This window comes from Megalops cyprinoides, chromosome 3 (genome assembly GCF_013368585.1).
Source record: "Megalops cyprinoides isolate fMegCyp1 chromosome 3, fMegCyp1.pri, whole genome shotgun sequence".
In the NCBI taxonomy this organism is placed as follows: Eukaryota; Metazoa; Chordata; class Actinopteri; order Elopiformes; family Megalopidae; genus Megalops; species Megalops cyprinoides.
The window spans coordinates 29,069,559-29,096,208 of NC_050585.1; the positions used below are offsets into that span (position 1 = coordinate 29,069,559).

The 26,650-nt window shown below is 39.4% G+C and overlaps 1 protein-coding gene across 1 annotated transcript in view; it reads left to right on the forward strand.

Moving 5' to 3' along the window:
• Positions 1-26,650, forward strand: part of ar (androgen receptor) — a 41,651-nt gene that overhangs the window by 12,607 nt on the left and 2,394 nt on the right. The window contains exons 2-7 of the mRNA XM_036522957.1: positions 5,878-6,029; positions 6,684-6,800; positions 22,962-23,237; positions 24,016-24,160; positions 25,592-25,722; positions 26,420-26,571. Of these exons, the coding sequence (XP_036378850.1) occupies positions 5,878-6,029; positions 6,684-6,800; positions 22,962-23,237; positions 24,016-24,160; positions 25,592-25,722; positions 26,420-26,571 (973 nt within the window). The remainder of the gene's footprint in view (positions 1-5,877; positions 6,030-6,683; positions 6,801-22,961; positions 23,238-24,015; positions 24,161-25,591; positions 25,723-26,419; positions 26,572-26,650) is intronic.

Consider the following 26,650-nt stretch of genomic DNA (forward strand, 5'->3'; position numbering starts at 1 on the left):
ACAGTAAGGACATTGACTGTATCATAAATGTTAATATGAAATCAGGATATTGTCACTTTGATTAACTAAAGAAAGTAAATCTCAGGGAAGAAATCTATTACAGATGTGTATTATTACTGCTGTTACAGCAGCACTCTATAATGCCAATGAATGCTGACAGTGTAGATGGTGATGTGGTACCCCGTTGGCAATGTTATATTCATATCAAAGATGTAAATTAAAAAATCATAAACATTTACTAAAACTCCATGTGTTTATAGGGTCTTTGGGTCTGAAGCAAAGGGCAAGAGCAGTCACCCCACCCGGCCTCAAACCCGGGTCTATAGGGTACCAACCATGCGACTTTGACTGCAACACCAAAGAGCCAGGCTCTTTGGTATGGCAGTCAGAGCGCATACTCAACCATGGTGACGGCACTCCGTCACACTGCCCTCCCCTTCGGGAAGCACGCCCATGTGCTTCATGCACCATGGCGTTCCTCTCGCATTCCCTTTCCATACTTCTCCCATCCCAGGGTGCCCCACTCACTAGTGCTTCACCCATCTCTGGGGTTCCTCACACCGGGGTCAACCGAACCTGGGGGTCCCTCATATGGCTCACACACTGGGCACGCCTCCAATGGCCTCGCGGCAAGCCATCCCACCATTGACACCATTTGTAGCGAAGGGCAAGAGCAGTCACCCCACCCGGCCTCGAACCCGGGTCTACGGGGTACCAACCATGCGACTTTGACCACAACACCAAGGCGGCTCTTTGGCATTGTGGTCAAAGTCGCATGGTTGGTACCCCTGTAGACCTGGGTTCGAGGCCAGGTGGGGTGACTGCTCTCACCCTTTGCTACAGGGTCTCCATGATGTTGCTTCAGATATATGGACTGTATATCAGATATATGGACTGTACTGAGAAAGAGATTGAAAATAATTTTTTTTAGGGGGGAGTTAGCTGATTAGTTGTTTTCGATTTGTTATTTTGAGATTTTTTGGTAAAATATGGTTTAGTTATTGCTGGCTTTTCCAAAGGCTTGAGTTTGATTTTATCAGTTTCATTTGTACCACATATGCCTGGCACCATTATACATTTAAATGAAGATCCCATGTTGTGTAGTAAGGTTTACAAAATTGAACACAGTCACCCGAATCACCTGAACCTACATCGCCTAAATTGCTTCTTAGAATAATATCACCAGCAATCATGTTTAAAGTTGCTAGACTGGTAGGCATCTGTTCTTTTTTCTGCCACTATAGAACTATGGCATTTTGGACCCAGAAAGGTGTTCCACCCTTAGATTATCACTGGAAAAGTATAAGATTAAACAAGGAGAGGGTTTTATCCTCTGAGTGATTATTAGAACAACAACCTTTTCTTTTTCTTTTATTTTAGAGAAACACAATAATAATATTACAGATTCTACACATACAACAGTGTGGTATAGTGGTAAGGAGCAGGGCTCATAGATAAGGTTGCTGGTTTATATCCCTGCTGGGGCACTGCTGTTGTGCCCTTGGCCAAGGTACTTAACCCACAATTGCGTCAGTAAATATCCAGCTGTATAAATGGATACACTTACTACATACTATACAGTATGTAAGTCATTCTGGATAAGAGCATCTGCTAAATGATCATAATCTAATGTCATGATGTTTGCTAAAACGGCCACTTGTCTCTTTGTCGCTGTAAATCGCCACCAGGAATGCCCATAAGCGACAAGTGACAAGGGCTCCTGTGTCGTCCATGTGCTGTAGGGGGTAGGGTTACCCTACAGTCACGCGGACGACACAGGAGCCCTTGTCGCTTGTTACTTATGGGCATTTCTGGCTCCTGGCTTCCACACTGCCGATATAATTTCTCATTTACATGTTTTGCAGCTGTATATTTTGAAACGGGAAAGGAAACCCTGTCTTTGCATTTTATTTTGATCAAAGTCTGTTTTAAAGTGCTTGTGACATCTCACATGTGGGTTTGACTTACAACTGAACATTTAGCCCACTTCATAGAAAATACTGCGATACAGTCACTGAGCACTTTATTAGGAACACCTATACACCTACTTATTCATGAAATTATCTAATCAGCCAATCGTGTGGCAGCAGTGCAATGCATAAAATCATGCAGATATGGGTCAGGAGCTTCAGTTAATGTTCACATCAACCATCAGAATGGGGGAAAAAATGTGATCTCAGTGATTTCGACTGTGACGTGATTGTTGGTGCCAGACAGGCTGGTTTGAGTATTACTGTAACTGCTGATCTTCTGGGATTTTCATGCACAACAGTCTTTAGAGTTTACTCACAATGGTGCCAAAAACAAAAAAACATCCAGTGAGCGTCAGTTCCGCAGACGGAAACGCATTGTTTATGAGAGAGGTCAACTGAGAATGGCCAGACTGGTTTGAGCTGACAGAAAGGTTACATTAACTCAGATAACCACTCTGTACAATTGTGGTGAGCAGAAAAGCATCTCAGAATGCACAACACGTTGAACTTTGAGGTGGATGGGCTACAACAGCAGAAGACCACATAGGGTTCCACTTCTGTCAGCTAAGAACAGAAAGCTGAGGCTGCAGTGAGCATAGGCTCATCAAAACTGGACAGTTGATGACTGGAAAAACGTAGCCTGGCCTGATGAATCTCGATTTCTGCTGAGGCACACAGATGGTAGGGTCAGAATTTGGCGCCAGCAGCACGACCCAACCTGCCTTGTGTCAACAGTCCAGGCTGGTGGTGGTTGTGTAATGATGTGGGGAATGTTTTCTTGGCACACTTTGGGCCTGTTAATACCAATCAATCATCGCTTGAATGCCACAGCCTATTTGAATATTGTTCCTGACCATGTGCATCCCTTCATTGCCACAATTTAACCATCTTCTAATGGCTACTTCCAGCATGATAATGCACCATGTCACAAAGCAAAAGTGGTGTCAAACTGGTTTCATGAACATGTTCTTCAGTGGCCTTCCTGTGGATCTGAATCCAATAGAACACCTTTGGGATGTGGTAGAATGGGAGATTCACAGCATGAATGTGCAGCTGACAAATCTGCAGAAATTGCATGATGCAATCATGACAACATGGACCAGAATCTCAAAGGAATGTTTCCAACATCTTGTGGAACCCATGCCACGAAGAATTGAGGCTTTGGTTGAGGTTTTTAGAGCAAAGGGAGGCCCTCCCCAGTATTAGTATAGTGTTCCTAATAAAGTGCTCAGTGAGTGTATATCGTGTATCGCCATTCAGCCTAAAAATACCGAGATGTGATTTTTGGTCCATATTGCCCAGCCCTACCAAGAAACCACGGTGTCTTTAGAGTAGTTGGAAAATTGTTAAACTTGGTTACAGATGTCGTCCTTGTCTTTTTCTGCACAAAAACCTTGACGTCTAAATAGTGGGTCACCGAGGTACAGTTGTGTCTGTACAAAGTGTTCAGTCGCACTGTTCTCGTAGCTGTAGAGCCCCTCCCTTGCCCCAGTGACACTGAACACTTTTCCCATCCAGAATCTTCATTTTGCTTTCATCTGTGCTTTTCTGAGTCCTTTCAGTTCTGAGTGATGTACAAGTCACTCTCAGGGTTGCATTTATATAATCTGCATTGTTCTCAGAGCTGCTTGTATAAATTTGTACAGATGGGATATTGTAATGGTAAAGCCTTTCCCTCTATTCTTCTGTGAAGGCTATTTCTTGTTGATTAGGAAAGTAATTCAGGTGTAGTAGGTTGTTTAAATGGATAAAGTATTATTTTCATAATTGGTTTATTGAGTCCTGTAAATCCACAACCTGCGAGTTGCTGATGGTTTGGTTCCCTGTAAACCCTTGAAAGAGAATATTTTAGCAAAGGAACAGCATGTGTAAGTGGTGTGCCTTGATATGACAGTGCTCTTTGCTTATCAACCAGAAAATAGCACTGATTTCACAAGAGTTTATCCGGTTCTAAGTTGTAATGGCTTTTATGCAGAGCATTAATTAATAGGACATAGTCCTTCAATGAACATTATTGTGGATTACTCATAATGATGTAAGTCCAACTCAAATTAAGTAATTAATTGTGTGCATTAAGGGTGGCACAAATGTACGGCTCCATTGACGTCTGTCTTCCAGGAACGTTAGAACATCATAATTTATGCCCTTCCATTTAGTATGTGATGCGATGTTTACGCTTGCTGAGATGGGAGGCAGGCCGCATTACAGCACCAGGCTTTGCGAATGTTTTTGAGATGTTGCTGGGCGCAGTGAGCCAGAACTTTGTGGCACAGATTCTTAGTGGGTCTGTTGGCCAGGCCGCATGGGCAGGTCATGTGAGCAGGCTCATCCCACATTTCCTCATTGCTGTACACAGTTACGCGCTGAGCTGCTGAGCTGGTGGTAGAGCACCGTTGCCTGTTAATCAATCCCTGACCTGTTATCTAATCCGGGACTGCGTCATCAATCAATGCCATAAAACTGGAGTCACTGTACACCCTGGCCCCTGGACACCAGGAACACTGGTGCTGGCAGCAAGGGATGTTTTTTCTTGTCAACAAGCTGTTGCAAAATAGTACAAATACAATTGTGCATGATAGGCATAGGGTAGAGTAATCAGACCATAACAGTAAAGAAGGGGAACTATCATCTGTCAGCAGTAATAGTATCAATTGGCAGCTAAAGTCTTGATTTTTTGGTGAAAGACACACTGTATGAACTGCAAACAGTCTTATATATCTTATACTGAGGTATAAGATGACTGTAAGAAACTCTGAGGTAAGCTATCTAGTTAGCATTCTTAGATAGCAATGACATTCCTTCCTGGTTTGTAACATTTGATCTTCTACATTAACATCTGTAAATGAACAACAGCCAGTAGTTCAGTTAGCAAAGAATGTTGAATGTATTGAAAGGGACGTATAGCTAACTTATTTAGGCTAGCTTTTACATTTATTTCCCTCAATTCAGCTATGCCTGTTAGGGTTCAGACACCATTCATATACACCGTATACTCCACAAACAGAATGCCTCAGTGATACAGCAGTTGACATAGAGGCACTCAAAATACAATGTTGGCAAATCTGTTTGCAGAACCAATGTGACATTTTACCCACAGATTTCTATAGAAGGGCATTGTCTGTTCAAAAATTATGAGGAAAAATACTGCAGAAATTATTTTCTGGCTTGTGTTCACACACCTTTGCATTATACTTTACGTCTGTGTTGTTTTTTTTTTTTCATTAATTAACCCCTGTACCCTCAAATATTTTGCTGTTTTGCACAGAAATGAAATGAGCACAAATGTCTTACTAATATTTGACATATCAGGTATGGCCTTGGCCAATTTGCATGTTGCGGTGGCCCTGCTCTCTAATCTTCTCATGAAACCAAGTGGCATTGCCAGCTGGGGTTTGTTTTCATCTACACTCGCCATGGAAACTTGACCGAACCATTGCCCAGATAGTCAGTTTAAGGTTTATGTGTTTCTAAACTGTTGCTGAGGAATAGGCCGAACACTGGTAGAAATGTCTTATTCTACTGTACCTGTATGACATAATCACATTCAAAAAAGCCCAGCAGCTGATATGTTTTATATAATGCATAAAATACCATGGTAATTTTAAAAGTTTGTCGCACAGTAACATTTTCATGTTGTATAAAGTGAGCCTAATTATTTGTAAGGGCTTCTTCCACAAACACTACGGGGCATGCACAAAGCTTCGAATGGACATAACATGACTCAGTAATTCCATAAATAAAGTGAATTGTCACAAGGGCAGAGTTTGTGCAGGGTTATGAAGCCGGTAGATCAGCAGGACATTGTAAGAAAGACAGATTAACAAAGCCAACCGTTATTTAACATATGTGGAGTGAGAGGTTCTGTCCTGTTGAATGAGATGTTCTTTCTGTTCTATGGTTGAAGGATTGATGGTGGCCGGGAGCACATGTTCCCCATGGAGTTCTTCTTTCCGCCCCAGAGAACCTGCTTGATCTGTGCGGATGAGGCGTCTGGGTGCCACTATGGGGCTCTCACATGTGGCAGCTGCAAGGTGTTCTTCAAGAGAGCCGCTGAAGGTGAGCCCCCAGGGACGCATGTAACCACAGATTGTAACATCTTCAAACAGGTTGGCTACTACAGACAGTTTCAGACATAGTAAGGATACTTTGGACATGAACTTTAATTCAACTCGTCGTGCTTATTAGCTAAGCGTTGAAATGATGTGCATGCCATTGAGTCACTATTATGACATTTTTATTATTCCTGTTGACAGTATATTATCTGCTTGATTTCACACACATAAATTGTATTAATTAAGCTATGGTTTTGGAAACACATATACACATAGGCATGTATGCATACCCCATTTTAACGTTAGGGTTAGGGTTAGAGTTAGGGATGGGAGCTAGCCTAGTTGTGCTTAGGCTCCTTGTGTGTCTTGACAAATTATTAGTAAAATTGCATAGTCTAATCATTAATAAAAAGCGTGGATGGAGGTCTCAGATGGTGCCTTATGAGCAGTTCCTCATCAAATTGGGGATGAGGGATCAGAAAACATTTGGATTCCCTTGGTGATCAGGATAGCACACCAATAGCAGAAGTTGAAGGTTGTTTGTGGTCTTTCCCTCTCTAATTGATTTCCCTTTTTGGTTTTGCTGCACATTTTAACTCTGACCAAGAGTTTGTATGTCCGCATTGAGTCAAATTCTTTAATGTGGTTGTGTTTATAGGAAAACAGAAATACCTATGTGCCAGCAGAAATGACTGCACCATTGATAAGCTGAGAAGGAAGAACTGTCCATCTTGCCGTCTGAAGAAATGCTTTGAAGTTGGAATGACCCTTGGAGGTAAAAAGTCGTAAAAGTCTTGATGGCCATATTAAGGTGTTAAAAAATTGAAAGCAATAATACTTCCTGAAAAGGTGAGTACAACCAAAATGTAAAACAGTTACATTTACCCTTACATTTGTATTCAATTGGTAGACACGAGAGAGAAAGAAAAAGTGCATTCAGAGGGGTCAGGCAAGTAAATACACAGATACTGAATCGTGCTATCCTTAAAATGTTGTGCCATTGTGGGAAACATTTGTGCTGTCATTGGGCGCACAACCAAAAACTATAACTGCTAATGTCTGTCCACTAGATCTGTACTTCTAGTTAATAGATAATGAAAACAACAATAAACTTGTGTTGCACAAAGTGAATAAAGCACATTACACTTAGTTTGGAAAGATGATATTACTAATTATTAGACATTTGTTTTTTTCTACTTATTTAGAGAATGTTTTAAATATGTTTAACTCCCATGCAGGACAATCAAGTCCTTTTCCAGAGCATGGTGAATGAGTGCTTGGTTAGGGCCTTGTTAAGAAACAATGAAATTTTTTCAATAGCAAAATGTAGCAACCTAATATTTGTCAATGGATCAGCCCTGATTTAAAAGGGACTTATTAGGGAGATGAATTATGTCTGGGGAAAATATACCTCCAAAAAAGTTGTACAATAGCAGTACTAACCGTAACAAACATTTAATTGAGATGAATCCTTGATTATTTTCAAGCATCCTCTGCTAATTTCAATTTTTTATTGTCTAAATATGGGACATGTCATGATTTAGACAATTAAAAACAAATAGCAATGAAAAAGTAGCTCTTTTTGAGAACAACCACAATGATCAGAATTCTTTGCTTCAGGCGCAGAGGTATAAAACCACTCGAGTAAAACATAGTAATCTTTATCCAGTGAATACTTTAAATTCAGCTTGTAGTGGTACCTCGATTTGAAAGAAAAAATGGTGGAGCATTCATTTTTGTTGACAGAAAAAGTACTGCCTCCAGTTCTACTCAAAATTGCTAAAACTGATCCATCTGTAATCTTTTTTATATGACATACCGACCTCTCTTTCTCTTTGATACATACCTGTCTCTTTTCATTGTGGGGCTAGCTTTGGTGGTCTTGTACATCTCTATGCAGGGATAGTGCTCCTGGTACTAGTTTGTTCTGAAAAATGTATATTTTTTAAAATTCTTTTAGCATGATCTGTAGAGCGTCTATGTTTGAATGTTGGATATTCTGACATACAGCGTGCAAACTTTCAGATGCCCATCCAGGGGGAAAAAAATGTTTCTTTTTCGTAGTGATATATAAGGTAAGCCACCTTGCAGGTTACAATTTTATAAGAAAAAAATTTCAGAAAAATTGGCTACTTCAGGCAAAGTGCTCATTCTGTACGAATGTCCTATTCCCATCTCTGGATTTCTACCCTTGCCTTCGATTTCAGCAGCACAATGGCCATGCAGCAGCTAATCAAGCCACCAACTGTGCTCTGGGATAATTTAGACCCTGTTCCATTCACTCTTCTCACAATCACCTCAGAGAGGCTTGTCAGATTAGGCCTCTCAGACTGGAATAGTAGTGGACTAATTTTAGTCCTGTGTTCAATTTTCGTGCTCCTCAATTTTCTCATTCTGCTAACGGTGAAAATTGTTCGGGGCATCTCGAAGGTGACATGAGACACCCGAATTAAAGAAGGCAAAATTCTCATAATTCAACACCGGCCGGAAGATGGGCAGAAGGGGAAAATGCACCATAATGTGGTGATTGTCACTGAAAAGGCACCTCACCTCTCATTCAGCTTATTAAGCAATAATGAAAATGATGGCAGAGCAGCAGGACCCTTTGAGCGTGCACCCTGCTCCTTTTTTTATTACGTTATTGACCGCTATTTTGGACAGGTGTTTTCATGAGAGGTTTAGATGCTGCAGTTGACTTCAATTGCAGTAAAGGCAGTTGCCTGTTCTCCCTCATGCGCTTTGACTCTAAGTCACTAAATGAGAAGGCATTCATGTTTAATCAGTTTTACAGTTGCTGACTGCACTTTGCAGTTTGAAATAAACTTCAAACTTCAATAAAGCTCGTTACTTACAACTGCGCGGTTGCCTAATTGTCTACAATTTTCAAAACTCCATTTGTTTTGCTGCTGTCCTGCAAAATGAGGGTACTCATTTAATGTGGTCATGGTTCTAGATTCAATATAATGGCATTGTACTTTGGCAAAAGTCACAATATTATGAGCTCTGTAATCACAGTTGTGTAAAATGTTGTGTAAGAAACATAGTACTTTACACATAGTACTTTGCTTAATTTTGCTATACAAAAACATGATACATTCATATTGGAATTAGGCTGCTGGTTACACAGTATGGAGAACATCATTTCACTTCTCTTAGGCATTTCCCTAATGTCCCTTAATAACCTTACAAAATCAAAATATGGGTAAGGCATCTCTATTCAGTCAGGTATACTATGCTGTTTACAAAGAATAATAAAGGCCATTTTTAAAATGAAGACAGGCAAAATATCCTTGTCTTTTATCTTCCTTTTAGGTCATCTTCCTTTTTTGGCCTGTTGTGTGAAGGAGAAAGAGAGGTTAGGAAACTAGAGGTTAGGCAATGACAGGATAGACTTTGTACATTGAAGATACCCAGTAATCAAAGCTTGAATTAAATGTGATGTGTCAGGAAGATTGCAGGAACAGTTAAGAGTAATTACACTGACTTCAGAAATATCAGAAAAGCTTTCACTCAAGGAAATATGGCTAATTAAAGAGAACATTGAACACATTCTCTCCAAGCCTGGGGGAAATTGTATGTGTTGGGGCATGACAGTGATTACAGCTATGCGCTTATCAACAGGAATCAAGGGTTATGCAGCTCTTATAAGCTGTATCTTTGAGACATAGCTCTTTTGCTGTTAGGAACATTGTTGAATTATTATTGAAGTGTATTGAATTATTTCCTCCTTGGAGTCATAGATAGCCTAAATAATTCATCAGAGATCTCAGCAATTCCTGATCCAGATGAAGAAATCGATTTGTCACCGAGCATGTAAGTAACAAGTAACAAACCAATTTAATTTAGACAAATAAACCACACATACACAGCAAGACCTCTACCTGTCAGGGTTTCCATTATCCGGTAATTACTGGTTTTGGCCTGGTAAAATTTACAAATAAATAAATGATAAATTAAAAACTTGCCGGTCAAAATGTGCTGTAATAATGCTCTTACAAAACGTAGCTATAACGAAGGCTATTCTTAAAAAGGACATATGTGCTTTGACAGCAAAACAGCCTATTAACAGCCTACAGTACTTTTTTTCCCCAAAAGGGTGCATTCTTTTATTGTGCGATATTTGCTACTAGGCCCACTACTGTTCAACTTTGAAGGCATTTATCAGTTGCCTTAGCCTATCCATAGCACACAGCTAGCTATGGTGAAACAATCCAACCTTGAAAAGTTTTTCCTCAAAGATAGCAGTAAGTGTAAGTGTAGCAGTAAGTGTGTTCTGCCCATGCCAAGTGTGCCAGCAGAAAGGGGCTTCTCTCTGCAGAATCAAATTAAGATGGTGCTGCGAAGTCCTCTAGAGGAGGAGAGAGTGACGTAGCTTATGCGCATTGCAAGCTGCAAAGACACATTGGACACGTTTGATTTCAAGTTGGCAGCAGAGGACTTTGCCGCAATGAATAAAAGAAGAAAATAAAATGTTACCAGGTAGCCTGTAGGCTACATTTGATGGCATGTAGGCCAACCTTTTTTTTTAAACAGGCTGCAGATGTTAGAGGTTACAGATGTTTCGTAATAGCCTACATTTTAGGCTAATGCTAATGTTTTGCTCAATTGTTACTGTTCATTTTGCTTAATTGTTACTGTTCATTAAATAGTCAAACTGTTTTGAAGTCATTGTCATTCTCTCGTCAACCTAGGTGTACATTATATTTGCTTTGTAACTGTTACTGAAACGTGACCGGCAAATTTCAGATTTGTCCGATAAAATAAATTCTTTCCAGACACTGGACCGACAAGAAAAAATCGTAGCGGAATCCCTGCTACCTGTCACACCCACTCCCACACTCACTTTAATTAGCAGTAGTTGTAAAAAATTCATGGATATGTCTGATTGGATTAAGATGCAGCAGGTGATTCATCTTCCATATGACACAGAAACATTGGCTTTTGAGACAGATGATTAAAGCTGGATCTTATATATAGTGGAACCATAATACGATATAACACAAACAAATGTTTTTTTATATATTGTTTTTGCTTACATTTTGCTTACAATGATCTCAGTAGCATAGGAAAACACTATGATCACATTTATTCACAACTTTATGTAATCTTTTAGATAAAATCTAACAAAAACATCTCTACACTAGCATTCTACTTTTTGGAAGCTCAGTTCACACTTGTAGAATTACATACAGAGGTCCTCATAGTCCACAGAAGTGTTCCTGTTTTTCTGGAGTACAGGTGGAAGTAACACAGAGAAAAAAAAGCATGCATCATCGTTAAGATCAGCAACTTCTTTGAAGACTGCAGATAAATGGTAAACGGCACCCACACATTAGGAGATTCACAGTTAGAATTCACAAACAACTGAATCTACCACTTTCAGTATTGATAAAAAGTAATATAATAGTAATATTCAGGCTATTTGTACAGTGGCAACACTAATAGCAAGAGGACATGAGTGTCTGTTGCCGCCAAGGGCTGTAAGGCTGTGGTTTGGGAAGCATCGGTAACTCCAAAGGCAACAGCTGGAGCTCTGTCTCTAAAACAAACTGGTATCTTCAGGGAGCAAAGTATCATTGACAAAGTACCATTGACAGTGCCTGCATGAATGTTGCATTCCTGGCGAGGCTGCAAGGAAGAAGTCTCTTCTGAAGGCAAACCACAAAAAGAGGAAACTTGAATTTGGCATGCTCCTTAGAAGAAATGTTTCGGTGAAACTGAGAGAGACTTCTGGATATGCCCCTCAGCTTTATATTAGGTGTAAAAAAGGTGGATCTTATGCTGAGAAAAAACCCTATCTGTTGTCAGATGTATCAGGAGGTCTCTTGTGTTTTGGGCTGTTTTGCATTTTTGGTTACTGGAGCAAAAAGAAAAAAATATTCATTGTAGAGCAGCTGTGTGAGCTAACTACCCATCCTTGTAGCTAGCTAATTGGCTTCTAATGATTTCAAGGGCTAGTAGCTAGCTAGTTACCATCCTACTACCATACCAGAGTCTGAAAGCTAGGCAGTCAGACAGACACAGTTACAGATCCTCCGTTTGCCAGTTGCTGTAAGCGTTAGCACACCTTAATAGTCACTGTCAGTAGCACACAGCTGGAATACAGTAATGTAGAGGGAACTGCAGGATTACTGCAGTTCAGTAAATTCAGTAAACAATTGATATTACTGAAGATAAGATGACTTGTGAAAATTGAATTAATGTTCCAGTTTTGGCTTCAGATTATATGGAAAAGGAAACTGCTGTTAAGAGCAAAGCTTACTTTTCATTTTGGCAGAAGAGTTTTTCATACAGGAGTGGTTTACTCTAGTTTCCACTGTAATTTACATGCAAAGCATCCTTCATTCTGCAGTAAATGAAGAGGGGGCTTACCCCTGTTATGAAACATTAGAAAATACATTTCATGTCCTATTGCTCATATTTCATGGCAACTTGAACGCATCAAAACAAAAAGCTCTTACTACCTCAGCTGCTATCTGCTGTATTGCATCAAGGTAGTCCCAGTTATTACTATTGAAGACAGGCTTTGAAACAGTCATTCAGTGTTAATGCCCTATCATTACATTACATTCTTGTAATTTATCAGACTCTCTTATCCAGAGTGATGTACATACGTTACAGTTTGATGCATTTATAAAACTGGGTATTTATTGAGGCAATTCTAGGTTAAGTACCTTGCCCAAGGATACAACAGCAATGGCCCAGTGTGAAATCGAACTGGCCAGCCTTTAGTTACCTTTAGTCCTGCTCCTTACCATTATACCACACTGATGTCCATATGTAGGAACACAAGACAAGAAAACATATAAATCAATTTAAGAGGAAAAAATGAATGACACATGACTATCATATTTTTAAATCCCCTCTAATTCCTGTTTTGCTGTAAAAATACCAATCGTTCTTTATGACTAAAATGCTTCCAGATTAAAAAGGTCCGCCAAGGCTGCTCTTCACATTTACTTGACTGTATTCTCATCATAGTGCTGGGTTCAAACCAACCAAAGTTTGTCCAGCTAAAAATGTGTTTTTTATAAAATGGAAGTTCACATATGAACACAGACAAAACTTTTGAGAGCAATAGTAGTATATGTTTATGCATATATTTTTATGCTTATGTGTGCATATGTCTTTGGGAGAGGGAGACAAAGGACATGCTAAGGGATAAAATATATGCTAAAAGTATTTTTTGTAGTCTTGAAGTCAATAGCTGTGGTTTTCTACATGTGTATTATGAATTAATTTTCAGTAAAATGTCTTGTATGTTTTTACATACAAGACATTTTTACATACAAGACATTTGTATGTAAAAACATACAAATGTCCTCCATTCTCTGTCCTATTTGGAAAACCTTGTTATGTATAGTGCATCAACCATTGCCCGAAAAACAAGTACGCATTGTACTCATTGTGTAAACTTAGTGAACCCAATTACTGTACATCACAACAGCTATAAAAGCATTCAGTAAATGTAGTGGGTCAGCTATTACTTGAAGAGGAGCTGGGAACAGGTGGTGCATGCTCTGAAGGTACATGACCTCTGAAAAGTCAACAGTATATCAATTAAAAAAAAAGTTTCCATTGCTTTCGGATATAACCTCGGTTTTATATTTGTACTAAAAAGCAGTGGCAAATGGCAGGCCACCCCTTTTGTTGTAAATTCCAATTTGTTATTGGGTGTGCTGCAGAGAAAAATCAAGTAAGAACTTCGATGTATTTATCCTGGCAGCAGCTCATTGGGGTGTGTCTGAGCGGGGCAGAGCGACCTGACCTCTTTACTATGTGTTACGCAATTAGTGCCAAGATAATATATTTGCATATTTCTCATGGGGAGTGTACTGCAAGAGTCAGGAAGGACCTTGCACAATAATACCAGCTACACCTGTGCCTGTGGATAGTGCATTACTTCGCATTATTACCTATGTATGCTTCATGAAATAAAACTTAGTGGTTCCAGTCCTTAATAGTTGTTTTTTGTGCCACGTACCTCCATATTCACGGTTTGTGTGTGTTGTGTGTTGTAAGAATAGGTTTGATAATGAAGATTGTCTATGGGCAACAACTGAGCAGAGGCAGCGAACTCATTGGCTGGACAAAATGGTCTTGTGTAATTAATGATTCATGTTTAGCCTCGTAAATATAGAAACAGTTGCCAGGGTCAAATTACTACATTTCCCAGCGGTCAAAATGTACTGTTCACAGGCAATTATGATATCCTCAGAATGTTTGAAAAATGACAAAAATGGCAAATGACCATAAGATATGGGAAATTAAGAGGTAAACCTGTCTATGTTCTTAGACATTCCAAAGTCTGGGTGTGTGTAAATTTCAAAGGTATTTTTTTGGATTAAGATATGAAGGGATAAAAACAGCTGCTGCTATGAATATCCTAGATGTGGCTGCACTGCTTATTCCAGACCTGCGCTCATAAAAGTATGACCACCAAGCCAAACTTCATGCACGTCAACACACGTCATGCATTTGTGTACTGCATAATCAATTCATGCAATGAATTATTCAAATGGAGGCATAATAGATTGTATTGTATCCCTCAGCCAAAGCCAGAGAGGTGCTTAAGTTGATTTGTAGCCCTTGAAAATACAGTATGGATAATCCTCATGCTGGAGGCCTCTGTGACCTCATGGTTCTGCTGGTGAGCACACTTAAAATAAGTGCCAGTGAAGGGAGAACTTACGGTGAGTTCAAATCAGATTAAAGCATTTAAAATCTGATTCTCATCTATACCTGCACAGGTGTTCAAACTGAAAACCTCAGTATAGTGCTTCATTGGCTATAAACTGATATTATCAAGCTGGGGAGAAAATGGAGCTCCGCATGTAGTTCACATGTATGTATGAAAAACATTATTTTTTAGTCAGGTTAGACATAATTAGCACTAGTTGTGTCTTGACATATAGGATTATACACATGCTCTAGAGAGAAGGGTCAAGCTATGGAATAATACAATATATTTGGAATTCTAGAAAAACTCATTGTAAGATGCAGTTACAGCTCAGTCAAATCACTTTTTATCCCAGTAATTAAGTCATAATTAATTATACCTATTTGAAGCTAAATGGAGTGAAAATGAAAAATTATCATAATGTTAATGTTTATTAGAAGTGTGAAGAGGCCTTAGACAGAAAGCTGTATTATTTAAGTACTGCCTTCCAGGTAGCTTTTTGCTCCAATAACTCATTTGGTAAACTGTCATGGCTGAAACTGTCATTTAAATATGATCATAAAGTCTTTTTGACTTAAATGCTGATAAATAAGGCAATTACAGCAAAATGGTTGGCAAAAAGACTATATTTTCAGCTAAGATGCAAAAATACATCCTTGATGATGTGTTGTTGGAGAAGGCCTTCAATCAGCTTTGTTTGGCATGTAAAAAATAATATTGCGTATTGAGTATTATGGAGATGAGACCCTTTTCAAAGGTGTATTCCATTCCCAGCTTATACAAGAAAGACAGATATTACATTGTTAAAATGTCAATAACTCCTTGTTATACCTTTTCGTTACCATTTAAGGTATAAATTAATTGACTTTCATCTCCGCTATCAAACAGTAAGTGTAAGGGGGTCTGACCTCTGTCAGTAAATGCTGTAAAAGCTGAACCTTTTGTCCTGGTTTGGGTCAAAGGTCAAGACCAAAAGTGTGGCATTTTGAGAAAGAATTATTTCATTTGATAAAACCAAGTAGACTCATCGATTTTGTTGATTGATGCTGATTGGGGTCTTTTGCATGATGATAATTTCAGAAGCAATTTCAGAGTTTTAGCATAAAGAACTTTTTGGTATGTTGTGAACTTATCTGTTTTAGTGGCTACAGAAATTATATTCTCAGAAATTTAAAATGGCAGGTGCTTCTGAGTGGCACAGTTGGCAAGGCACTTGACTGATTGAAGGTTGAGGCCCACCGCCCCAGTTTCAAAAGCAACTGTCATCTGCCAACAATGACTGAGAACCCATAGCTGTGGAAAAAATTGACTTTGTTCCACTCAGAGTGGGGATGAGTAGGCCAGCCAGGGTTTCTTCATCTGTTTGCTGTCAGGTGCCCTGTAATTTGTCAGGGGTCAATTGCCCAGATAATGTCAGTAGAGTTGTGCCTATCCTTCAAATAGTGCCCATTTCACTATGCAACTAGTGCGGTAAACAGCGGTTGGCTGCGTGTTAGTGTAGTGGAGGCCTTCATCTTGTTCCAGCATCCCTGCACAAGTGCAGAGATTGTGACGGTAAGATGATCTGAGTCCAAAAAAAGGGGATAAAGCATGTTGAGGCATTAAATGTGACTTTTAGTAGGTTATTCCCAGGCCCATGATGTCCATTTTAGGACATCTTTGTGTGTCAGCCCTACAGCAGTCAAGTATCAGATCATCACATCATCCAAACATTTGGCAAGCCTCAGCCCTCAGCTCTCCATATTATTCTGCAAAGTAGCTAGGTGTTTTTTTTTAAATGTGGTTTATGCACAATTACAGACCATGGTAAATGTGCACTTCCAACAGTGTGGTTCATTGAATAATTTCAGTGAGAATTGAAAATGAAAGAGGTATCCCAGATATATTCTTTGTGATGAAAATATTGCTTTGAACAGAACATTTTTCAGTAGTGTTAATAATGCTTACAGGTTATCATTTTGTCAGTGTTCAAGACCAGGATTGACACAGTGCTAGAAAAAGTGCCATTTGAAAGGTTAAACGGAACAACATTGCATTTAGTGGAGTGTGCCTGCTAACTTGCTGCCTTTACCAGTAGGACTGAAATTTAAATGTCCATCTTGGACACCAGCAGACATTTTTGCATGTGGAAACCCTGGACAGTACCTTCAAAGGTCTTTATCATAATGGCTTTCAGAATGGGAAAACCATAAAGAGTGAATGAATTTGAAAGAGGGGAACTGTTGGGCAGTTTGGGCCATATTTTAATGAATATATTGTAACATAACATGAACTTGGATTTAACTGTTACATTGCAATTGGTGAAAGACTACCATTGAGACTCAAGACTGAAACCTTAAATTTATTTTTAGATTTAAGTATTGAGTCTGGTGCCTTTTATATTGACTTGACCAGAATGTTGGGGATTTTACTTCACACTCTCCTTTGGTGACTCAGGACCTGACTCCAGACTTGTAAGTTAGGACCTGAAACTCACTTGGGACTTGAATAAGTGTGACTTGTTTTCCCATGACTGCAAACGGAAGCTAGAAGGATAACAGTTTATGCCTCATAATCCCCAGCATCAATTGCTTGGCTACATGGGGCCAAAAGCGAGCCAGCTGAGCTGTCATCCATTGTCTCACTGCAGTAACCTCTGCAGTTACACAGGAATGCTGAGGCAAGACAAATGCAACCTCAATGGACAAGCATGCAGCCAATGGCTATTTTTTTTTATACTACAAGTCCCATAGTGCAATACACTGAAGTAAGCACCAATTGGAGGATAGGCACAATTCTACTGACATCCACTATCATCTGAGCAGCTCATAGAGACCTGACAAGGGTGCCTGGTAGTGGAAAGATGAGGAAAACCTACTTGCAACCCCACCCCTACCCCTGTGGAACAAAGACAGTTTGTACTGCCACTGTGGGCTCCTGTTCATGGTCTGCTGCCTAACTAGCTAACCACAACACACACAACAGCACACAGCATAAAATAATATTTGCTATTTGGCTAGTGCCAGCATGTGTGCTTTTGACATCTGATACTGAGTTTTCAATGCATTTCCTTAACTCCTAAATACTGCAGTTTCCAACAATTACTTACTTCACTTTTTGTACTCAGAATTCATAGACATCTGAAACCATAATTACATCTGTACCTCTGTTTTTACTAAGGTATCCTGCTGATGTACTAACTAAAAATAAAACTTCATACATAAAACGGATTGACATATACACTATGTGACAGAATTAGCTTTATACACAAAGAATACATTCCTGCCCTACACTATCAGGGTCCAAACATGCCAAGTTGTTCATTTGTAAAAAAAGGTCATTCTCTTCATAAAGCATTAAAAAATAGGTTTTCTTATGCAACCATTTTTTGGAATAGCTCGTCTGATGGTTACATCTCCTGCATTCGTGCTCATAGCAGGATAGGTGTTGCTCTGCTGATGTTGTTTGAGCAACTCGTGGATCTGTCCACTCCTATCCTGGTAGAATGGAGCCAGTTTGTTCTGTTGGTGTGGGCTCCTGGTCATTGTCAGCTGGTGACATGGCTGTGATCGAACTTGGGCATGCACTCAGAGCCAGTACTGAAGATGAGCGCCTGCCTGACTCAGCTACTCGGGACCTCTGTCAACAGAGTTTTGTGGGTGGGGTCGTTTTATGGCGCTTTAAGCATAGCACATACAAAGGTGTTAGGTGTTCAGAATTGTGACTGTAGCTTGAGTACAGACTGTTTTTCAGTATATGGCAGCTGTTTAACAGTATATAATTATTTGACTCAAACCCATTTGCACAGGAGACCAATGTGTCAGAAGGCGACAGTTCAGCGACAGGGAATTTACAAAGTTCTACATGTAAGTGGTGGGTGTCACAAGCCACAGGTCTGCTTGCAGCGGAAAATGAAAACTCCCACTCTGGGAAGTGAAGAGACACTTGTCTTGCTGCCAGAAAATAAAAGAAAAGAAAAACACAGTAGTAAAATGAATACACTGTCCAGCATTTTACAAAGTGAAAGCATAAGGCGGTGCAGTCTCCTTCGGTTACTGTTCTCATAGGCTCTTCATCTGTGATACAGTAAATTGTTAATAGTAGGCAGCTGTCAGTGTGTCTCAGCAAGAGCAAATATATTTGTAGCTCAACTACGTGTTCAGATTGTCTTTTGGATTGCTTCTAAACTAAAACAAAATTCTGTTTTTCTTGACTAGGCACTGAAAATGGGGGGGAAAAAAACCTTCTTGCTGGCAGACAGTTTTACGACAGGAAACAGTGAGATGATTTATGCCTTCATCCAGCTCGTCCCATAATGCATTTCTAACCCGAGTCATGCTGTGTGTGGATAATGTGGTATTTTTAGTGTTCACATTTTAGCATGCTTTCAGTGTCATATTTTAATCCAGTTTCCAATTCTGAAATGAAACAGTTGAGCCTCAATATTGTCCACTCTTGGACCGCTGCCATGAGGTGAAGGCTGCGGGAGCCAGTCACTCCCAACGAAATCCACAATGCTTTTAAAATAAAACAAGCAGTGTCACAAGCAACGGTTTTGAAGTCACAAGTCACATTGGTTTTAAACAGCACATCAACAAAACAGGCAAAAAATAAACCACACAATAATTTCCATGACCAGGATATTTTAAAGATAAGCTCTTTCTGTGAAGGTCATACCCATGATCTTTTTGGTTGTTTGTTTTGCTTTTTAGTTTTGACGGAATGTATTTTTTTTGTGTTTAAACTAAATTCACATAACATTAGACAGTTAAAACCTCTGATCCTTGAAGTTAAACGTTCTGTGATTTTCATATTTGGCTGAGTGGGGACTTATAGTTCACATGTGTCTGTTCGATTAAGGAGCATGTACTTATAGCATGTAATAAACCTTTGGAGCAGCAGGGTTGTTAGTAATCAACACTCACAACAAAATTCTGTTAGGGGGCCAAAAACAGGTGCTTGAACATTTTTGTTTTTGTAATTTATTTGGGTCAAATGTCTTTAAAACCCAGAGAGTATATTGAACACTTTTTAGAAGACTTTTTAGGGTGCTTTCACACTAGAGTTTTTGGTGCGGACCCGAGTCTGCTTGAGCCGTTAGTTCGGTTCGTTTTGTTGATGTGAAAGCTATTTTCCGAACTCGGGTGCGCACCAAGGGACCGTACCTGAGTCCTCCAGAAAACGGGGGTCTGGGGTACGGTTCACCTGAACTCCAGTGTGGTTCACATTTGGTGTGAAAGCTATCCGATCTAAATCGAGGAAGTAAACCTCCCTTTTGCGTTGTTGCCTAGCGACATTGATAAATAAAACCTGCACGTTCCTTACGTGTTAACGATGCAAACGGACCAGGGCTCGTAACCAAAAAATGTAATGTGAAAGGAGACCAGCGGGGGCAGGGGGAGGGGGGAATAATCGAACTCGAGTTCGGACCAGCAAAACGTGTGAAAACAGCCTTAGATTTTAGAAGGTTCTGAGTTTTTATGTCAACCGTAAAAATAATTTGGATGAGCCAGTGTAATTGTGACGCCTGCATGTATAACTACAAATCTCATTCACTTTTTCACAAGTCATGAAAAATGTTTGGGGTCTTGTGCTCCAAATATGAGCATGATATAAAGATAGCAATGACACTTTTGACAACATTTATCAACAATTTCTCAATGTAGTGCAAAACACTTGACCCCCACAAAACCTGTGCTTACACTTAATGTAAAATTTTGAGTGTAGGGTCATTAGTGTATGCTCTTAATAGGACCAGCTGATGTCATGGGTAGACACTGTACAACAACATTTTTTTTTTTTTTTTTTTGAAGCTACATTGGTTGCAGTGTTCAGTTTAATTTGTGCAAGTAGCAAATGTAATTTTCCAAGAATTGCCCAAAGATGATACCTTAGGAACCTCAATCTAAGCAAACCCATTCTAAAAATGTAACTGCAGGTTTGGTAGATTGAAGGTAGGTAGAAAAAAGATCACACTTCATCTTCACTTCATCTTCAACTTGCTCCTCAGCTCCAAAATAGACAAGAGGAAGAGGCCAGTGCTTGTGACTGGATAGGGGATGCTTCAATTGCAATTACTATTTGAGGATGTGGACACTGTCGGTGTTGTACCGGCTGGGCTTATACAAGCCTCACTTTTCCCCAGCTTCAGTGAACTTATACATACAATTATACATTTATTTATTTGGCAGACACTTTTATCCAAAGCGACTTACAAGTGAGCTAGTGTACCACACAAACAAAAACCATAGGGAGTTAACAATATTAGAAGCACTGCATGGCTAGGTTTCAGTGGTTGGCCAGGCAAGGGGCAAACGAAGATGAAATGATCTGAAATGGACATTCAAAAGACTCATGGCATTACAGCTTTCATAGTGTCTTGCATTCATCCTCACTGTAAGCAAATGGGTCTGTAATTATTCTGTATAAGTAGCTGTGAGCTGTAGTTAAGGTCTCTATGGGAGGTAGGAGCACAGCAGTGCTGTGTGTGATTAGATCTAATAGTTTTTATTTGCGTCATGTAATAGCATTGAAATGTCTGGTGAACATTGCAGAAATGAGCTGAGTTCAGACTAAAAGCTGGGTCAATATGACTTGAGCCAGATTACAGTCTTTTTTTAAATTGTGTGGTTTGGATGTGTAATGGTGAATGACCCGGCAGCCCTCAGGTATTGCATACCATTACACAGCTTGAAAAGTCATATTCTGATAAATTTCTTAGTTGATTTTTTTATAGCCTGTGTTGCTGTGATGAGTGGAGAAATTATTGTGAAGCTGTGCCTCAGCTGAAAAATGGAGTCTGCCTGCCTTATTATCATTTGACCTGATTACAGTGCAGGGCAGCATGGCTTGCTGGTTTCATCTCTGCACGTCAACTACTTTTTTCCTTGGCCCATGAGATGAACCATATTGATTTTTGGGTCAAATTTATGCTTTTGGAGCATGTGTAAGGTTGACAATCTGAATATGTGTATTAGCAGAGAGTAGGCATCAGCCTTTCTCAGCAGCAGTTTAGTTGGAATTAAGCATTTCACATTTCAGAACAGATATTGAATGGTAATTTGTGTAAAAATGCATCTTAAATAAAATGAATAATGTTGATGGAGCACAATTGCCTACCAGCTTTTTTGAACTCCCTTCTTCTGTAAAGTGTTACTGAAAAAGGAGAGAAGCCATTTGAACGTTTACAGAGGTTGTTCTGAGTTTGATTTTGACCAGTGTTTTGACCACTATTTATCATCAGCACGATGATATAATGTTATTCTATTTATGTTTACATTCAAGTTGTGTTGTTGAAATGACTCATTCATTGCAATTATTATGAAATTAATTGAAATGAATGTAAAGTTATGGTCTGCGTTTGAATGCAAGCCCACTTATTCATAGTCAGATTATTAAGTGTGTATAAATTGGATTATTTGCAAGATTTAGTGAAGGTGGTGATTATTGAAAGGCAGTGTTTCTCTCATGATTAAACCAGATGTTTAAAATGGATGGTTGAGTCATAAAATAATGACAGTTGTAATGTGTCTATCTGCTTCTTCTGCATACATCCTGATGCATTAGTGGCATCCTGCCTAGTGATTGTTGCTCAAACAGACCCAATACTTGCTACTAAGCAAATTAGCCAACAATGACTGGTAAGGTACAGGGATGGTACATTCAACTGAATAAGTTCTAGGGGTATTCTACATCCTTTGTATTTCATTTTTCATATTTGAAGTTCTTTAACTTTTTATCTTTACTGCAATATTGGTGAAGCACTTTTGTTCAGAATTTTAGCTTATGACATGTATCAGGGATATTCAGCCCTGTAGTATTGTTAAAAGACTACAGTGTAACTGATTTGAATCCTCACAAGTTTCTGAAATGCAAACACGCACCTGGCAGCCTGTAAAGTGCTTTGGGAAATGTACGCAGTTTGCATTTTTTACCAGCTTGCAGATGGCAACTTTTTTGAAATGAGCCCTGGATTGCCACTGCGTAAATTTTGCGGCATTCTGATCTATTATACAGAGATCTGTTATTTGTGGCATTCTGATCTATAGCAGCAAGATGTATTATTTCTGACATTCTGATCTATTGCAGCGAGATGTATTATTTCTGGCATTCTGATCTATTGTATGGAGACCTCTCGCTTTGTCATTATTTGGAACTGGATAGTTTAATATTGTAATAATTGTGGTGTGTAGTGTTCAGAATAAATTTAAAGAATTCAGCTGGAAATTGTTTCCTTCTCTTTGACGTTGGCTTTTTTTTCCCTGATTCACACTGAAGCGCGCAAGCTGAAGAAGATTGGACAGTTTAAGCCTCTAGAAGACCCTCCTGTCCAGGGGCCAATCGATGCCATCCAGTGCATCTCTCCAAAATCTAGCCTCAGCTTCCCCACTCAGCTGGAGTTCCTCAACATCCTGGAGTCCATTGAGCCAGAGGTGGTCAATGCCGGCTATGACCACGGTCAGCCTGACTCGGCTGCCACTCTCCTGACCAGCCTGAATGAACTGGGAGAGAGGCAGCTGGTCAGAGTTGTCAAATGGGCCAAGGGGCTGCCAGGTAAATTTCCGGGAAAAAGCTGAAAGGTACCATTGAATAAAATATGCCACCCTGTCAGCTAATGCTGAATTCCATTGTTGTCGTGTTCTATTTCAGTGAAAACTCAATGTTTGCCCTTAACTACCAATGAGGAATAGGTGGTGCTGTGTTCTTCATTACAACATGTTGCTTATCATTTCACGTAATTAAGTTGTGTTATGTATGAATTTGATGAAGGATAACTTGAATAAGTGGCCCTTTAAACTATGCTACCAAAATGGAAAGCAAGGGCAGAATTTAGTGCTGAAAAAACTTGGCCCACTTTCACAATGGATTGGAGTCATTACACAAAACCAAACTTAAAAGAATTTATGTATGTATGTATTTATTTATTTATTTGTCATAAGTTGAACAAATGCAAAAGGGAAAGTTTTTGGTTAGGCACAGAATAAACGACTAATTTCATCAGATTCAATCTTTTTTTTTTTTTTACATTGAAACTGGCCCTGCCCAGTTCTCTGTTTCGTGTATAATTTTTTGGATCAGAAGAATAACATCTGTTTTTGTTTGGTTTGGGGAGAGGAAGTTGGTATGCAGCAGTTCTTTCAAGGCTTTGGATGATGTTAAACAAAGCAACAGAATTTACTAAAAATGCACTCAGGCCCAGATATAATAGTACAGTAAGTATGGTCATATTTTTAGAGCCTTTGATTGCCTGGCAAGGGAATAATTCATGAGAAAGTAATGACAGACTCAGTAGTAAAAGTTATTTACAAAAAATGTGTGCGTGTTTCTGCAGGTTTTCGGAATTTGCATGTGGATGACCAAATGACCGTCATCCAGCATGCCTGGATGGGAGTTATGGTGTTTGCGATGGGATGGAGGTCCTACAAAAACGTGAATGCCAGAATGCTGTACTTTGCTCCTGACCTTGTTTTCAATGAGTAAGTGTATTTGTGAAATGTCCAACTTTCTTTTTGAACTCAAATAACGTAATCCTCGGTAGACATAGAATGTCGACTGTAGTGCCCTGTGTAGTATTTTAATGTGTTTTGTGCCATAATACTTCCAATGATAATGGAAAAAATGAAGAAAAAACTGTATTGCCAAGCATTACTGAATGTAGCATTGTGGGTATGTAACTGTTGGTGTATAGATAAAAGTAAAGCAATTGATGCATAGATTAATGAACTAGGATTGTATAATACTTGTATGCATGTGTCACTTACATTCTTTACTTCTGTCAACTTTATAAATTTTTATTTCACTGTTTTTCACCAACACCTGGATTCACCACACACAAATAATTTGGGGCCATTTATCACAATGCACCAATAAACCAAGTACTGAATGCACACTATGTTTAGCTATGCAGTGCAGCACACTACCGAATTTATTCATAGCTATCTAGGTGGATAGAAATAGTTTCAGCATTGAAAGAGAACCAACCTTTCAACTGAATGTATATGCCAACAAGGAATTAAAGTCATATTTTGCTTGCCATTTGCTTGCTGTTAACTAATTAGTTTCAGCTGCTGATGGATAAAGTTGACAGAAAGTGTGTTTTGCCATCTCAGGAATGCATAATACCATGATATTGTAACAATGTGAGGAGGAGACCTGGCATATACAAGGAGGATTTTATGCATTCCAGACCCAGGAACCAGGCTCAGAGTTTTTATTTTGTATGTTGTAGCCTGCAGCCTCCAGCCTCCAGTGAAATAGCACAAGCCTCAGGACTCCAAATGGAGACATGTAGCTGCATTTGTCATCATGTATTCACTTTCACCGGATAGAAGGAGTTTTCTAAGAATGCCTGATGAAAACTCAAGTCAAAAAAATTGACAACTAGTTAACTAAAGTGCATGAAGATTCACAGATATTATTGCAACAGATGTCAGTTTGCGGTGATTGTAATACATTCCTGTAATCCGCCCCCCCCCACCGTGCAAACAACAGTTCAGTGGTTGCATTACGATTCTGTGCAATATTTGGAAGTAAATAACCAAATAAGAGACAAAGGTGGCCGCCAGTGTAATGAAGAGAGGTAGGCACAGAAGTGTGTCTGTCATGGCACCACCTGCATACTTATGGCCCATTTCCACCTGCTAAACTGTTGGGTACGCCGAGATTGTGAAGATTGAGCTGTAAACGCTCGCTGCGATAATAGAGACTGTGAATGATAGGCCCTGTGTCTGACCCTTGGTGTGTGTGTCTCTCTCTCTCTCTCTCTCTCTCTCTCTCTCTCTCTCTCTCTCTCTCTCTCTCTCTCTCTCTCTCTCTCTCTCTCTCTCTCTCTCTCTCTCTCTCTCTCTCTCTCTCTCTCTCTCTCTCTCTCTCTCTCTCTCTCTCTCTGCGTCTCTGCGTCTCTGCAGCCGGCGGATGCGTATCTCCAGCATGTACGAGCACTGCATCCGGATGAGGCACCTCTCCCAGGAGTTTGTCCTGCTCCAGGTCACTCAGGATGAGTTTCTTTTCATGAAAGCGCTCCTCCTCTTCAGCATCAGTGAGTAGTGCCAGATGTGAGGAGCAAGCTTGCTAAAAGTCATCAAAAAAAGTACTGCTTCAGGAAATAGTTTACCAGGCCATTTAAAGCAGGGTTTTAATATTTATGACTTTTTTACAAAAAAATATATCTTCCTGTCAGTCACTCAACTCACACTGAGAACTCTGATACTGTAGTCCTCCTCAACAAAATAATGACAATAAGTGTTTTTCATAGGTGGCAGCGATAGTGGTCGTTTAATATGGCTTTGTGTAAAAAAGGAAGCAGAATTATTATGCAGGGGAAAAGGCTATGAATTTTACAGCAGTTCTGCTTAGCGGGGTTCTGATCATTTCAGTTCAGTAAAAGCTTCTGGAAAATATTTAACTGAGTATTTAACAGTATATTGAGCAGAACATTATTTCTGATACTAATGGTGTTGATTATACAGTATTAAAAGTGAAGAAACTAACCATTTGAATAATATTACAAAAAGTACGTTTTATTTTTAGTTCATGCACTAATTGGGTAGATATTGATTTATTATGAGACAAATTAGTGCATTTGATGTTTATCTTGTAACATTCCTGTTCATGTGTCCATTAATGTCATTGAATAAGTAGATGTGCTAAATAACCAAGTGGTGCTAATGTTAATGAACCATGTAATAAACTGATGGCAACAACTGGCAACATCATCTTCATCTGATTCAATGCAGTCCCAGTGGAGGGTCTCAAAAATCAGAAGTATTTTGATGAATTGCGGATGACCTACATTGGTGAATTGAATCGTCTCATTAACTATGAGAGAAAGACCAACTCTTCACAGAGGTTCTCTCAACTCACCCGACTCATGGATTCCCTCCAGCCGGTGAGCATCCAAATGCATAAAATTACCAATGAAAGTTTGAAAAATGGTCAGCGTTAACATTGCACAGAGATATGCACAT